This window comes from Grampus griseus (genome assembly GCF_964374135.1).
Source record: "Grampus griseus genome assembly, chromosome: 10".
Classification (NCBI taxonomy): Eukaryota; Metazoa; Chordata; class Mammalia; order Artiodactyla; family Delphinidae; genus Grampus; species Grampus griseus.
The window spans coordinates 63,488,102-63,505,046 of record NC_139004.1 but is presented as its reverse complement, the minus strand read 5'-3'; the positions used below and the strand labels follow the sequence as shown (position 1 = coordinate 63,505,046).

Sequence of the window (16,945 nt, the reverse complement as noted above, 5' to 3'; positions counted from 1 at the left end):
TCCCAGTGAGTCAGGGTCAGGACCTCAGTCGTCCCTGACTTCTTCCTGTCCCCTCGCAGCATTCAGGCACCCCCTTGTTCTATCCCATCGCCACTGACCTAGTTCCGGCTCTTATCTGCAGTCCTTATCTCCCGCTCCCTTTCTGTTCTCCCAGCCCTCAACTCCCTGCGAGCTTTGTTCGCTTTGTTCTCTCCGCTCACAAGCCTTTAGGGAATGTCCACACCCACAGGAGAGCAGTGGCTCTCAGCTCTGGGCCCACCCTCCCCTTCTGAACTCTCTGATCCTTGGTGAAGCACTGAACGGGGAATCAGAAGACCTGTTCCCCCTGTACAGATTGTCTGACATGTCTTCTGACGTCGTCTTCGTGGAGCAGATGTTATCATACTGCCCATCTCGGGATTGCAGAGAAAGCCTGGTGAAAACAAAGTGAAAACTTACCGTGACCGCTGCAGGTGCCAGCAGTCTGGGCCTGTGGCCTCGTGGTTTCTCTGCGGCCCTTCCCTTCTTGCCCTGGCCCGATTCTCCCTGCCCCTCAGGGTCTGCTGTCCTGTTACCCAAGCCACAGACCTTCCTCCTTCCTCCCTGGTCATTTCTTTCTTGTAATATTGCCATGATGTTGGTATGATAGTCCTGGTTTTCATACATGGGGAAACCCAGGCCAGACAGATTGAATGGCTTGCCCAAGGTCACACAGCAAGGTGAAATTGAGGCGGGCTTGCCAGACACATTCCCACCCAGAGCCCATGAGCTCAACCACTGTGCTGTGCCTGCTGTAGGCGGTGTCAGGCCCACGGGTACAGGTGGCTAAGACAAGCGTCTGCCTTCAAGGTTCTCTCCGCCTACTGAGCAGTGGGCACACCGGCCAGGCCATCCTAGCAGCAAACTGAGTGCCAGGGCCCAGAGTCAGGGGCCCTGCTGCCCAAGCTGCCTGTTGGAACCTCCCCTCCCCACCCCCTTCCCTGGTCTCTGGGCAGTAGAGAGCCATGCAGTTTCTGTGCCCAGGCGTGGTGGTGTTCGGCCCAGGGCTTATCATTGCATCTTCAGGGTGAGTCAGACTCTGGGTGACTGCCCTACCCGCTAAGTGCCCTTGGAGCACAGCTCCGGCTGCAGCTGCACCCGACAGGAAGTCCCTTTGCCCCACATGGGGCTGCCCTGGCTCTGAGGATGGGCAGCAGGGTGATACTGTGAAACCTGCCAGGTTTGCCCTCAGCATTGTTAGTACCTTCCTGCTCCCCACTTCCTGGCATCTGTGCCCATGTCTCTTTGACTTTTCCCCACCCTGGGCCAAGTTGGAACTGGAAAGGCTCAAACCGGGGCCAGTTTCACCTCTTCTTAGGGAACTAGGGTTTGGAGCCTGTTCTCTTGATTGTTGAACAGAAGGGCTGTTTCCATGGACAGTACCCCAGGCATACTCAGAGCTAATGAGGCATGTTTGCCTGGGCACTGGAAAGTGTTTCTGTACCTGTGAGTTTCTGTTGGCTCTCCAGCTGCTTCAGTAATGGTCTCATGGTGGGAGGAACCTAGACCAGAAGTTGAAGTGTCTCTCTGTTAACCCTTTCCTGCCTCTTTTTCTTCTGGAAGGGAGAGCCCCAGGCAGCAGCTCCACTTCGGATGAGGGAGGGGCTTGTTCCTTGTCCCCTCAAAGCAAGCGCCCCTGCCTTGGCACATCTGCCCCTGATGGCACCCACCTGGCCCTCAGTTACTCTTAACCACCCTCCCCAGCGCACACGCACAAAGAACAGGTAGGGACAGGTCCAGGCTGGGAGTGCAGCATCTCACCTGGTTTCTAGTCTCCGTCCCCTCCCACCACTCACTCTCCAGGCTGCCAAAGTGCCTTTCCAAGCATCAGCCTCCGCCCACCCAGAGCACTGGAGGAAGACCCTGTCAGCCCCCCTCTACTCCTGACCCCCGCAGTCTTGGGTGGGCCAGCCACCTGGGTCTGCCCTACAGGTCTTATCAGTGCCCTTGCTCTGCTCTCATGTCTGCCAGGCAAGTACCATTCCCAGGAATGTTCTGCCTTCTTTAGCCACTTGGCAAGTCCCCATTTGACATTTAGAGTTGAGTTGAAAGGTAACCTCCTTCCCTGACAACACCTGTTCCTTGCCGATTCTCCAAGTATACAAAACATTGAATGAAGCTTTCCTCCTCACTCTTGGCACAGTTACCATTGTCTAAACCTGCTCCTTGAGCTTCTTGTGGGCAGGGTTCTTGTTTCCTTTATCCTTGTGTCTAAGGCAGACCCAGCACACAAAGGGGTCCAGGGGTACAAGGGAAGAGGGACCCTTGTCTTTGCCTGGGTGGGGAGGTCAGCAGGAGGAGATGCAGCAGCCTCCCTTCTCCCCCTGCTTTTCTACATTTCTGGTGGTTAATTGAGCTACTTCTGGTAGTCGCCCTACATTCAGGCAGCAAGTATGGATTGATCTCCCCGCCCCCCATTTTGTATACCATCCAGAGGCAGGTGCATTCAGCTAGTGAGGGCTCCTTCTGAGAGGGGACTGAGGAGCAAACACGGAGTTAAAACACCAAGTCTTGGGACTTCCAGTGGTTAAGACTCCGTACTTCCACTGCTGGGGGCATGGATTCGATCCCTGGTCGGGGAACTAAGATCCTGCATGCCGCCTGGCGTGGCCAAAAAATTAAAAAAACAAAAACGAAAAAAAACACCAAGTCTGGACATGTCCCAAAATTGATAAATCTTCAGCTGGTCTAATAAGGAAAGAGAAAAAACACAAATTATCAATATCAGTGGGTATCACCACAGATCCTACAGACATTAAAAGGATAATAAGGGGGACTTCCCTGGTGGTGCAGTGGTTAAGAATCCACCTGCCAACGGAGGGGACACAGGTTCGAGCCCTGGTCCGGGAAGATCCCACATGCTGCGGAGCAACTAAGCCCGTGTGCCACAACTACTGAGCCTGTGCTCTAGAGCCCACGAGCCACAACTGCTGAGCCCATGTGCCACAACTACTGAGCCTGTGTGCCTAGAGCCCGTGCTCTGCAACAAGAGAAGCCACCACAATGAGAAGTCCGCGCACTGTAACGAATAGTAGCCCCTGCTCACTGCAGCTAGGGAAAGCCCGCGCACAGCAACGAAGATCCAACGCAGCCAAAAATAAATAAATAAATTTTTAAAAAAAGGATAATAAGGGAATATTATAAGCGACTTTATGCCAGTAAATTCAGTATGAATGGATATTCCTTGAAAGACACGATATAATAAGACTGACTCAGGAGGAAATAGAAAATCTAATGAGCCCCATACCTAAAACCTCACAAAGAAAACTTCAGGCCAAGATGAAGTCTTGTCATATATTTAAAGAAGAAATAACACCAATCTTGCACAATGCTAATTTTATGAAACAGGTCGGTCAGGCTCTGTTTGGGGCAGAGCTGTTTTTGAGAGGCCCTGAAGTCCTGCCTCAGAGGCCCCTTCCTCCTGTGGGCTCTGAGGGAGGTGAGAGCAGGGGCAGGGCCTAGGTGTGGAAACCTGGGCCGGGGTCAGAAATGTGGGGTACCTCCAGTAACAGGCAGGCGGGCTGTGGGGAGGACCCCAGTCCAGGCCTTGGCTTTCCTGCTCTCCAGCCACCAGTGTTCTAAGAATTTGGCTCTTCTGGAGTTGGTGGAGAGAGTGGTAGTTAAGTTAGCACAGAGTTAATGAAGGTGATGTAGTCCAGGCTCATGGCTACGCCTACAAGAGCTCTAGGAAACGTCCCCACACTGAGAGGGACTTGGAAGGGACACAGAGGCCTGATGATGAGTAGGAATGACAACAGGCTTGTGTCTTGGGCCCAGAGGAGTGACAGAGCCTGTTGCCTGGGAACCTCAGAAGGCTGCCTTGAGGAGGTAGCCTTTGAGCTGGAGTCCAGAACTGGCCAGAGGGTGGGCTTTGTTCGGGGTAGTCAGAACGGACAGATCAGGATTTGGGACAGAGGGTCCGGTGTCAGAGTATTCTGGACAAGGCCAGTATGGATGGGCTACAGGGAGAGTGCTGAGGCCTTGGGAGGCTGCACCTTGAGGAGAATGCTGTTCCTCAGGGTATGGGGACCAATGAGAGCTTTGAGCAGAGGACACCCTCTGTCCATGTGGATGGATAAGGTGGAGAGAGATGTAGGGGAGATGGATTAGAAAGAGGAGGAGGGTGCAGCAGGCTGCTGTGTTCTCCAGAGTGTAGCGGGTAGCTGGCGGCAGGCAAGGGTGGGGGGAATAGCTGTGGGCTTGGCTGTGGTGGGGACCTATCAGGCTGGGACAGAACATGGGGTTGGAAGGAGGGAGAAAGGTGGGAGATTGGGGAAGGGTGTGTGTAGGCAGGGCTAGGCAGCGAGTTACATTTAAGGGTCTGGGGGTGGGTGAGATGTCTCTAGATTCCCTGGGATGCTGTGTACCTCGGGCCCTGCCTGCACTCCCATGGGTGTCCTCCAGGGCTTAGACCTAGGCCCAGGCTGGCTGTGACTGGTCTGAATGCACGTGGCCAAATCTGAACTGTGAGGGGAGCATGGGAGAGGTGACTGGGTTCAGAGCTGGTTTTAGAAACTAAGTGCCTCTCCTGTCTCCTTGGCAAAAATGCAAGAGTTCAGGAGGACCTTGATCCAGAACCCCAGCTACCACTGACAGATGCTGTGACCTTGGGACAATCTTTCCTTTCCGTGGCGGTCATTTGCCAGCTTCCCCCATGGGTTGATTTGAGGACTCGGAAGGCGGTCGTCCTGTGAGCCCTCCAGTTCTGAGGGCCTTCGAGTCTCTCAGGCTGGGTGGGCCGTGAAACTGGTCAGTGCCTCCTACCACTGTCCCAAGCAGTGCAAGTCCTGCCTTGTGACCTAGGCCAGGGTTGCCCCAAAGCCATTTCCCTGCTCAGAGATGCTCACCGTGCTACCTGAGTTGCCTTTGAGTGGGCCGACTGGAGCGCGCCTCGTCCCTGCACTTATGTGGCCTGTTCATTTGTTCACCGGCTCCGGCTCCACGCACATATGGGTACCATTCTAGAGCCCCTGCTCTTGCACAACCTCCCAGGCTGGGGTCTTCCTTAACCTCAGCAGTCTGCACGGCCCACCAGACTGCGGGGCATGTTTTTAAAATGTCATTTAGATCATTGGGTGTTTTCTCATTAATGAATAACTTGGCCTTTGCCGAGACACTTGAGTGTCTCCGGGACCCCAGGAGGGTGGTGGCAGCTGCGCTGCTGAGTTTGCCCTTGCTCAGGGGCTGTGAACGTGCATGGTGTTTGCAAAGGAGTTGCTCCCAAAGGCTGTTTCCACAGTCCCCAACCTCTGCCTCCAGCTGGCCCAGGTTAACAGGGCCCTCATGGAAAGAAGCCTTCCTGTGGGCTTGCCCATCAGCCCACTTCGGGGGAAAGCTGAGCCTTTGCTGCTCTTCCACCTCTGTCCTTTCTCACCAAGGGGAGGTGTCTGCCACCTTCTTCCCCTGCTGCAGGACCTCTGGCCATCAGGGAGTCCACTGGCTGGCAATTAGGAAGGAGCTTTTAGTTCCTATGTCCTGGCTTCTGGCTTCCCATAATCACTAGCATTTGTCAGGGAGGGGTGCATGCAGCCTGGGAGCCATGTGGGGAGCCTTAACATGTTTCTCAGTTGAGAGTTTGTACGCCTGCTCCCCTTACCTCTTTGGCCATCACCAAACAAATGCTTCTGCCCCAGGGCCTCCCTGCCCAGCCCTTCAGCAGGCTCTTGGGAAAGGCCTCTGGTCCTTCCTCCAGCAGCTCTGCTCCCGTTGCCCTGGAACACTGGCCAGAGCCCTCTGTGATCGGCCCCACCCCTTGACAGCCTTACCTGAATTCACCTGCGCCCTGCCTGCTGCTCCAACCACCTGTGTGTTCTTCAGACCACACCCCGCCTTTGCTCAAGCTTGCTCCCCTCTGGGAGTGCCCTTCCTGTTCCTGTCTCCCCATCCTGTAACACCCAAATTCTGCCCACCCCTTAGTAGAAAGGTAGGAAGCCCCCTACCTACCCCACAGACCCATGTTGACCTCACTCATGTAGCTGTTGTGGTTCCTGCTGCCTCATCCCCAGGAGACTGAGCCGCCCTGGGTTGAGAGAGCCAGGGGAACATCTTGCTCTATTCACATCACAGAAACCTTTCTCTTGTCCAGGACTCCGAGCCTGGTTTGGGTGGTCTCCTTGCCCATAGGTGTGTGGCCAACAAATGGCGCAGTCTGGTGGTTTCCAGGGTCTCCATGATGAGCACTGGCAGGAAGTGACTCATAATGCAAATGCCACTCTCGGGGAGGCCGTTGTCAGTGACAGAAACAAATCTCTAGGAGAGGTGGTACAAGGAGCTATTTTACTTACAATTTATATGTTCTTTTCTCTATTGCAGCAGGTCCCCCATGGCAGGGGCTTCCAAGTGTCTCCTCGGAACATGCTCCAGCAAGTCAAAGGCAGGTCATGGCCAGTTATCAGGGGCACATTGATCCCCTCTGGAGGGCCAGCCGTGGCACGCAGGAAGACCCCGGGCAGGGCTCTGTCCCAGATTTTCTCAGGACAGACACTGGGGGCGTGGGCGCATGCGAGAGCACACCCAGTGCACGCCCTCCATGTTCGTTTGTCTGCAGGCAGGTCTGATCCAACTGCAGTGGTCACATGGTAAGGAAGAAAGCCCAGGAAGGTGTTTCCTGCTGCAGGTGGAAGCAGCATGGGGGTGTCCTTCTGCTGGGCCCTCGGCGCACCTGAGAGCAAGCACACTCTGTCAGGGTTGAGAGGAACATGGCTTCTCTAGACTTACAAAGAGGTGGGGAAGGGGGAAGAGGAAGATAACCACATTTAGAAATTTTTCCCATGGAAACTTCAAACTAATTCCCCTTCCCTCCGTCCCCCTGAATGCATTGCAGGAGTGAACCTGTTACAAGCCTGGTCCTAATTCGAGTTATGCTGCTCCTAAAGGGAACCAAATAGGTGTTTCTGGAGAGGCCTCTGGCCTGGAAGGCAGGGGGTGGCGGTCAGGAGACCTGAGCTTTTGTGCTGCTCTGCTTGCTGGTGACTCTCCCGACACATGAGGGTGGCTGGTGGCCTGCCAGCGTGGGCCCTCGGCGGCACTGACCAGCATCATCTCTCACCACCTAAGACCTTCCAGCTCTTCCTGCTAGTGTTCTCTGAGGGCCACCCTGGTCTGGGCCTGGGCTGGGATCATGGTTTTGTTTTGCTTTGTTAATTTATTTATTTATTTTTGGCTGCATTGGGTCCTTGTTGCTGTGCCTGGGCTTTTTGTAGTTGGGGCGAGCAGGGGCTACTCTTCGTTGCAGTGCGCGGGCTTCACATTGCGGTGGCTTCTCTTGTTGCAGAGCACGGGCTCTAGGCGCATGGGCTCAGTAGTTGTGGCGCGTGGGCTTCAGCAGTTGTGGTTCGTGGGCTCAGTAGTTGTGGTGCACAGGCTTAGTTGCTCCGCGGCATGTGGGATCTTCCCGGACCAGGGCTTGAACCCGTGTCCCCTGCATTGGCAGGCAGATTCTCAACCACTGCGCCACTGGGGAAGCCCAGGGTCATGGGTTTTAAATTCTGCTGAGGGAGTTGAGGGGTGGGAATTGTGGCTCCAGCATTGTGCCCCGTCGGTTGCAGCAGGCATGTGCCCCGCTTGGAGGCTGGAATGCCAAGCTGGTCCTGGCCAGGCTGTCTAGCTCCTGGAAGGAGTGTTAATTTGAGCAGCTCGTTTTCTCCCTTCCTTTGCAGGACAAGGAAGATGGGGAGCCAAAGACCAAGCAGCTCAGAGAAGGGGAGGAGGAAGGCGAGAAGCACAGGTAATGCCTCACACGCAGCTCTCTGCCCTGCGCGCTCCTCCAGTACCTGTTGGCTTCCACATCCTCCCAACTCTGCGTTCAGTCTCTACCCCGTTGCTTCCTCTCCACCCCATGGCTGCCTTGTTCAGACAGGACAATCTTACAGTTGGAACCTTCTCTGCACCCTTTCCCCCACTGGCTATCTGACTCTTAGCCACCAGCCTTTTATTCCAGACCCTCATGTCCCCTCACTCTTCTCTGAAAACACTTTGGGTGACATGGTTCTACAGCACCTGCAGAATCAGGTCCAGACTCTCCCTGGTGTGTGAAGCTCTGTCTGAGCCAGCAGCCTGGGTGCCTGCTCACTTCGGGGAGTAGATCTTGATGCCCTGAGAAAGCTTATCTCAGTGGGCTGTGCTTTGAGGGGGTGCAGCAGGTGGGGAGGGGTGTTCCCCAGAGGAAGCTGGACCAGCACTCGGAAGCAGGCCTTCCTGACGCCACAGCCTGCTGTTTCCTTCACCAGTGTGACTGGAACCCTCCCCAGGTGCAGGCCCCTCATCCCTGCCTTCTTATTCAGGAGCTGATCTCAGACGAGATGGGGCTTTTTCAAGTCCACAGGGGCGCGTGTGTGTCTGTGCACGTGTGACTTAACACTTTACAAAGTGTGTTCACGCCTTCCTCACAGCAGCCCTGCAGGGTCCTTGCCATCTCCCTTGTTATCACAGAAGGCGACAGCTCTGTGCTAAGAGGCTGGTGATGCTCAGTGGTGGTGCAGGGACCCTTGTCACCCTAGCACTGGGCTCTGGGGTGTCTTGTTGGACCTTGGCCCCCCCCAGCACAGCACGCGGCCCTCTCTGGTGACAGAGATGAAGGCCAGGTCATTGCTGTTTTGCCAAGTGACTGCAGACTTGGGCGCTTGGGGGTGGGTCTGTGGTAACTGCTCAGAGACTCTTTGGTTTTCTTCTGGTTTGTCCTTAGGTTTTTGATTACTGACTGGAGCCTTGAGTCATTTTGCAGATTCAGTTGTCTAACCAGATACAGTGCGGGGCCAGGGGTTATGGCTGAGGAAATGGGAAAATCCAGCAGGATTGGAGGCAGGCACCCCAGGACCTCACCCCTCACCAGCCATGCTGGAGAATCACCCACCTTCCTCTCTGCCCATGCTCCTACCCATCTGTCCAAGGAGACCTATTTAGAATCGTGGCTGTTTTAGTTCCTTTGGCTTTCCTTATAGGTTTTAGAATCAGCTTGTTAATATCTATTTTTAAAGCTTGCTGAAGGTGACTGAGAGTAAAGAGTGACAGAGGAGGACAATGATGTGTTGTGGAAACCAGGAGAGGAGGGGGCGTGGCTTTCTGGAGACGATGCCCTTCCCTTCATCCTAACCCATTCCTTAGTGGCCCTGTGCATGGGTATTTCAAGGAGTGTGGAAGGGATGGACCGTCTCATGTCAGTTCCTCTTAAAATTTCAGAACGTAGGCATCATTCAAGTGTACGTGTTTGTATTGTTGCCTACTTATTTAAAATAAACTAATACAAAAAAGAATAAAATAAAAATAAATAAAAAGTTTGCTAGAGTTTTGATTGGTATTACATGGAATCTACAGATCAGAATACCTTTAAACATTTTTTTATTACTCTCTTCAGGATAAATCCTACCGTATTCCCCTACAACCAAATCCCCATTGAGTGGGAGTCGGTCCCCCGAAGGTCGACTAGCGTAGGCCAGGCTCTGTGGGAAGGAAAGACGAGTTCCCACCTCCAGAAGGACCCCTGCTTCTCCTCTGGGCTGGATCTGCCCTCTCCCAGCCAACCTTCCCTCTTGGTTAATTGCACGGGCGCCCATGACTCATCTCTAACACAGCCCCCTCCTTGCCGCCTAGGTAAGATGTGATATGGCAGCCCTGGAAACCTGGCCACAAAAAGGGGCATTTATGTCAGTTGCTGTTGTTTTTTGTAAGCCCTCAGTCACTTCCTCCTGATGGCAAGTTGGCTAGTGTATGCCGTGGAGGTATGTCTAGGGTAGGGTTTGTGGCCAACAGTCGTGGCCACCCTACCAGGTGGGAGGAGAGGGCCGATGTTGCACACTCTGTTGGGCATGGAGCGGGGGAGCGTGTCTTAAGTGCCTGAACAAGCAAGCCCCAAACCCTCAGCTCCCACAGCCGTCACCTCCCCTTGGCTTAGGATTGAGGTCTGCACCCAGCCAGAGCTGTCACCATTCAGGGACACCCTGGGTGAGTGTCACGTACTGGAGAAGGAACTAGGCCATGAACCTTCCTTCCTCGGGGATGGAAAACCGGTTCTCCAACTCCATATGGAGAAAGGTCCCACCCCAGCTGAGGCCCGGCCCAGCCTTGTCCCAGTGCCCAAGCCCTTTAGGCTGACAAATGCCAGGCCTTCTCGCATCTGCCGGTTGGGTCCCCAGGATGGTGGCTTTGCACCAGGACGTGCTTGCAGACCCATGACGTCAGCTTGATTCGGCAGATATTGCTGAGCTCTCGCGGTGATGCTCAGAGCGGCCCCTGCCCCCACTTGCTGAGTTACCTCACTCCCGCTCCAGGCCGGAATGTCGTGGCCCTGGATAGAGGGGCTGGACTGTGGCTCCGTGACTCGTGCTGAGGCAGCAGCACAGAGACCTGCGGCCGCCCTGTTTTTCCTGATCCTGTTGCTCGGGACTATGCGCAGGAATGTGGAAGAGTGAATCAAGAGAGAACTGGTATAAGGGATGTGGTGTCGTGGGAAGCCGACTCGATGTGTGACTGGGCCAGGTGCTTCCCTTCGTGTAGGGGGAGAGTGGGAGCACGGCTGGGGCCTTCCTACATGGAAGACAGTCTTCGTCTTGTATGTTGTGATCTCCAGTGCCTCGAAAGTCCTTCTTATTAAACCTGTTCTGGGGGAACGTTGTGATCCACCATGAGTGAGGAAACCACAGTTCACACAAGTGAAGTGACTCATCTAAGATTCCCCAGCTGAGAGGGAGGGGACCGGCACTGGGACCCCTCCTCCATCCCTGTCTGGTGTGCAGGCAGGGTGGAGAACAGCTGAGCTCATCCAGCTGTCATGTCACAGATGGGGAAACGGAGCCCTTCCCATCCTCTGCATGCGAGCTCCCGGGCAGGCCAGGCCTGGTTCCGTTGCACCACCTTCACTCTCAGTGCAGTGGCCTTTGTCCCATGTGTCCTCTTGGCTGGGGCTCTAGGGGTGGGCATCAGGGCTGCCGACAGCTGTGCGGTGGAGAGTGTTTCTCTTGGGCAGCCTGCAGCCTGCATTCTGCAGCCCAGGACGGCCCCCAGAGTGGTCTGAGGGATAGATTGGGCCCCAGGAGAGTGGGGGGCAGTGAACTGTGCAGGCTCTGGGCCCTGCCACCACCTGGGCCCCGACAGCCAGTGTGGCCACTTCAGTTCTCATCTTGTGGGCCCTTTGGGATTCAACTTAGCTGCCATAAACCTTTACTCCACGCCTCTTTTTAAATTTAAATTGATATTCAAAGTACTTAAAGATTTTTTCAATTGTTGGAAATTTAGTAAATCCTATTAGCCTGTATCTGTGAATATCCTTCTGTTTTGTAACCTTTTCACATACTGTATCTTTCTTGTTGTTGGTGGTGGTGGTTGGTTTTTTTTTTTTTTTTTTTTTTGCGATACGCGGGCCTCTCACTGTTGTGGCCTCTCCCGCCGTGGAGCACAGGGTCCGGACGCGCAGGCTCAGCGGCCATGGCTCACGGGCCCAGCCGTTCCGTGACATGTGGGATCCTCCCAGACCAGGGCACGAACCCGTGTCCCCTGCATCGGCAGGCAGACTCTCAACCACTGCGCCACCAGGGAAGCCCCACATACCATATCTTGATCATCTTTTGATAAACATGCTTCTATAAAATTCTCAATGGCTGCTTAGTATTTCTTTGAGAGTGCCATAATTAATTTTTCAGTCCTTGAGTTTTGGCATATCAGCTGTTTCTACTTCTTTAAGTGCCCATCAGCTATGCATTTTCAGGTGGATTGGGGGCAAAGCTCAGCCTGTAAATTTATTTATTTATTTACTTAAAAATTTATTTAATTTAATTTATTTATTGTTTTTGGCTGCATTGGGTCTTCGTTGTGGCGTATGGGCTTTTCTCTGATTGTGGTGAGCGGGGGCTACTCTTAGTTGCGGTACACGGGCTTCTGATTGTGGTGGCTTCTCTTGTTGCAGAGCACAGGCTCTAGGCGCACGGGCTCAGTAGTTGTGGCCTGTGGGCTCTAGAGCGCAGGCTCAGTAGTCGTGGTGCACGGGCTTAGTTGCTCCACAGCATGTGGGATCTTCCGGGACCAGGGCTTGAACCCGTGTCCCCTGCATTGGCAGGCGGATTCCCAACCACTGTGCCACCAGGGAAGCCCCTCAGCCTGTAAATTTAGAGAAGCTGGGCTGGGCTCTGTGGAGTCTTGGGTGGGAGTAGGTGCAGACCATGTGGCTCAGATGCGATGGCAGCTTCAGCTGGGCAGGGGCCTGTCTGAACTAGCTCTTGGCACATTCAAAATAACCAAGTGAAAAATCACTCTTAGATAATCATTGTCAACTTTTAAATTAATTAATTAATTAATTTTAGTTTTGACTGCATTGGGTCTTTGTTGCTGCACGCGGGCTTTCTCTAGTTGCTGCGAGCCGGGGCTACTCCTCGTTATGGTGTGCGGGCTTCTCATCGCGGTGGCTTCTCCTCATTGCGGAGCACGGGCTCTAGGCCTGTGGGCTTCAGTAGTTGTGGCACATGGGCTCAGTAGTTGTGGCTCATGGGCTCTAGAGCGCAGGCTCAGTAGTTGTGGCACACGGGCTTAGTTGCTCCATGGCATGTGGGATCTTCCCAGACCAGGACTCAAACCCCTGTCCCCTGCACTGTCAAGTGGATTCTTAACCACTGCGCCACCAGGGAAGTCCCTCATTGTCAACGTTTGGTTGTTGTTTTCTGTCTGTTAAATTTCTGTTATATGTTCAGAACAATCCTTTGCAGACATTATTTTCAGTGGCTATATAATGATCCATGTAATGTCTGGGTGTATCTTTATGTATTTTATATATATTTTATTTTATTTTTTGAGTATGTAAAGGATTCATGATTCATAATGCAAAAGGTGTTAAAAGACACACAGGGGAAAAAAATCTTCCTTCACTCCCAACCTCCTAGTTGCAACACCACCTTGAGGGCCAGCTGCTTGGCTCCTTTCAGAGGTGGACTGTGCACAGATATTCAAATATGCTGATATATATCCCCCCAACCCCCCACATACACATGCTTGTTGTTACACACGTGATAGCACACTATACTGCCATACTACTGTTCCTCACCTCGCTCATGTCAATTTGACAGTACATCTTGACATTCATTACACAGAAATTCATAAAAAGCATCTTCCTTGTCCCTTTGGTCATGTGGCGTTCTATTGTTCATATGGGCCAAAGGGCACATAAGCAGGGTTTGCATGATGCACTCTCCCCGCTAGGAGAGGGTTGGCTCCAGGAGGGGGCTCTTAATGTCTGTGTCCTCCAGAGCACCGTAGCACAGGACTCCCCTGTTTTGCAGCCTTAGACCGGGGGAGTCTGAAAGGCTCCTGGTTCTTCTCTGGCCTGGCTCTCTCCACCATCTGCCTTTGGCTCCTGGAGAGCTGGGGATCGGCTCACATTTCCTCAGTGTCTGGGCATTGCCTGGCGTAGGAAGAGCCCGTGCATTTGGAATCTGTCTTCTTTCCTTATCCAGAAGATTTCAGTCCAGGTCCATTTCACACCTAGTGCTGAGCAGAAAGGGCTGTAGATATAAGCAGTAAGATAAGAAGCCAGGCTCCTGGACTTACCAGTAACAATGCCAAGTTCATGGAGATCAGACATACTGGAGAGGCAGGTAGTAGGCTGTTCTTTGGCTGGGCCTCGACTGCTGGGGTATGTCCTGGCCAGCCCTGCCACTTGATGTGCAATGTGCAGAAACAGGCGCGTCCCTGCCACCCTGTGGGCCACACGAGGACCACTTTCGATCTGCTTGCGCAGTATTTTGAGAAGGCTTGGTAGGCCATGCGGGCTGGGCATGGCCCAGCCATGGGCTGCTGGGCTGCTCATTCCCACCTGCACTCAAGGGTTACTCTCTGGGCTTTGGAGGGTTGACCGTCCCATTTTGGGACAGTCTGCCATATTCCCCTCATAGCAGTTAGAGAGCTCTCAGGGTTTAGGAAGGGGCTTCTGGGGCAGCAGTGTGGAGTGGGAAGGTAGCACTTCTGGGCAATTTGACCTTTGCTCTGCAGGACACCACTCTGTGCAGTGTTGATGTCCACATTCTGTGTCACCCACAGCCTCATGAGAAATGATACCTTTGATTTCCATATGGAAGCCAGTGAAAGCATGACACTTTCCATCCTGTCTCAAAAGCTTCAAAGCTGGATTTGAACCCAGGTCACACTGTTGGAAGGCCAAGGCTCTTGTACCCTCTCACCCGAGCAGCTTCCTTGTTCTAAAATGGGGATAGCAGAACCAGCGTTTGGCTCTAGTGGCCTCCAGAAGGGTGAATTCCAGATGCCAGTGCTGCCTGATGAGTGCAGTCACATCCCACCCAGTCTCCAAGAGCTGTGACAGTTCCAGTCACTGCAGGGGGAAGCCCCCAGGATGGCAGCCTGGGCCCACCTCGTGACCCTCTTGTCTTACCGTTCGTTTCTTGGCTTTCCTGTTGTGTCTCAAGTCCGGTCTTCTTTTGGATTTTTTGTTTTTAATCTTTCCATGTCCTTCCTGTTATCTTGCTAATAATATACTCCTTTCCCTTATAGAGGTTTCCACAGCGATACAACATACATCCTTAACTTATCAAAGTCTAATAACAAGTCACATTTTACCATTTCCCATACAGTGCCACAACCTCAGAACACTTTAAGGCCATTTGCCTCTCTTCCTGTCTTCTGTACTGTTGTTGCTATATTTGAAATCCCACAAGTCATTATTACTGTTTATACAGTCAATATTCATTTAAATTTACCCACGTATTTACTCTTTCATGCTTCTCAAGGAATGCATTTCATTCCTTCCTGAGTTCCATGCTTCCATATGAGATCATTTTCCTTCAGTCTAAAGCATTCCCTTTAGTATTTCTTAAAGAACAGATCCTCTGATGACTAATCTTCCCAATTTTTCTTTATCTGGAAAAGTCTTTCTTTGAAGGCTGTTTAACCTAGCTTTATAATTCTGGTGTGGCATTTTATTTACTTTTGGCCCTTCCCATGTATCTCTCCATTGTCTTACGATTTTCATGGCTTCTGTTGAAAAATCAGCTGTCATTTTCAGTTTCTCCTTTGAAGTTTGGGTGTCTTTGTCCAATTTAAGAATTTGTCTTTGGTGTTAAGTAGTTTGACAGTGATTTGCCTAGTTATGCTTTTCTTTGGAGTTCATAGAGTTTCTTTAATCTATGGCTTGATGTTTTTAATTAATTCTGTACATTTTTCACTCATTATCTCTTTAAATATTGGTTTGCGGACTCTAATTACATGTATGTTAGATCTTTCCACCATGTTCCATATGTTTCTTAAGTTATTTTCTATATTTTTCAACTTTTTTACTTCTGTCCCTCAGCCTGGATATTTTCTGGCTTATCTTACAGTTCACTAATCCTTTCTTTAGCAGTATCCACACTGCTGTTGAACCCATTTATTGATTTATTAATTTTGATTCTATTTTCACTTGTAGAATTTCCATTTGATTGATTTTTACAGTTTCCGAAATTCAGATCTCTGCTAAAATTCTTTTTTTTTTTTTTTTTTTCTGTACGCGGGCCTCTTACTGTTGTGGCCTCTCCCGTTGTGGACTCTCAACCACTGCGCCACCAGGGAAGCCCTCTGCTAAAATTCTCAATCTTGTGGTATACCTTCCTGAACTTTTAATAATTTCAATTAATGCACATTTCATTTCTGATACTATATTCCAGTATCTAGGTCTCCTGTGAGTGCATTTCTGTTATCTTTATTTTTTTCTCTTGGCTTTGATTGAATTCTGGATATTGCATATGAAAAGTTCCAGAGATGATTTGGGATTTTGAATAGTTTATTTTCCCCCAGAAGGAGTTTATTCCAGCTTTTGGCAGACATGGATACCCTGACCTACCCTTTCAGGACTGATAAAGAGGCTTCCTCTCACTGAACACAAATTTTTGTCTCTTCAGCCTCATGAGATCGCAGGAAGCTCTGCTTGGTCTCTCGGCTTTTCAGCTTCTGCTTGTAAAAAGACAAGTGCTTTAAGGGGAAAGAAATGCCCAAAGCCAGGCTCACCTTGTTGCACTTCCCTTCTTTCTGTGATTGCAGCCCCTCAGGTCCTTGTTGCCGTGGTAATTCACCAACACACAGATTTTTTTTTTTTTTCACACAGATTTTTTTAAGCTTGCAGAAGGAGGGAATTAAACCTTGTTCCTTTGTTAGAAAGGCCAAGCCCCAGAGCAGAACCCAGTGCCCCATGACCTCTCCAGAAACTTTTGCCATTTGGTGGTAAATAGGGGTGGGGTGGGAGGAGCAGTTAATTGGACATTAGTGAGGGTCAGTCTCTTCATTATCTCTCAACAGACTGAACCAGGGAAGGACTTGAACCTAGCTTGACAGAGCTCGACACACCCAGCATAGCCTTCTTGTTTACAGATGTGAAAATCGGAGCCCAGCATGGGGCACTTCCACAGTGACTGGGACCCAGGTGTTCTTGAGTGCTTGAGCAGTGCTCAGCTCTAGGGCAGAACAGGGGACAGTGGCCGGCGGGGCTACCGGGGGTGCTGGGGGTGGTTGCTGTGCAGCCAGCCCACCAGATGCTGCTGCTCTTTCCTGTTGCTTCTGGCCTCTCTGTGTCTCCTGCTGTGTCCTCCCTCATTCCGGCTAGTCTTCTGAAGCAGGGCAGCAGGGGGTACTGGAGATGTGGGTGCTTGTGGTTACTGCTATGAGCTCTGGGTACAGCTGCCACCAGACTCTCCTCTCTCTGATCTCTTACAAGACCCTGGAGCCAGTTTCTGAGAGTGACAGTTTTTTTTTTTATTCTCACGAATCCCCACAGTTTTCTTCCCACACCCAGTTTCTCTTCCACTTTTCTCCCCACCCTGTTACAAACGAAAGTCAGTGTACCGATCATGCCCCACTTTCTCTCCCAGTGCCTTAGTGACCTGGCATTTACCTCCAGGCATTAGGGGATGGTGTCCCTGCTCCTTAGAGGAGGTAGACCCTGGGAGTAGGCAGCAGGCTTCCTCCA

The 16,945-nt window shown here is 51.9% G+C and overlaps 1 protein-coding gene across 1 annotated transcript in view; it reads left to right on the top strand.

The window, feature by feature from the left end:
• The window catches only part of CCDC12 (coiled-coil domain containing 12), a 51,376-nt gene that overhangs the window by 24,923 nt on the left and 9,508 nt on the right, over positions 1-16,945 (top strand). Inside the window, exon 2 of the mRNA XM_082664154.1 lies at positions 7,677-7,744. Coding sequence (XP_082520280.1) covers positions 7,677-7,744 — 68 coding nt within the window. The remainder of the gene's footprint in view (positions 1-7,676; positions 7,745-16,945) is intronic.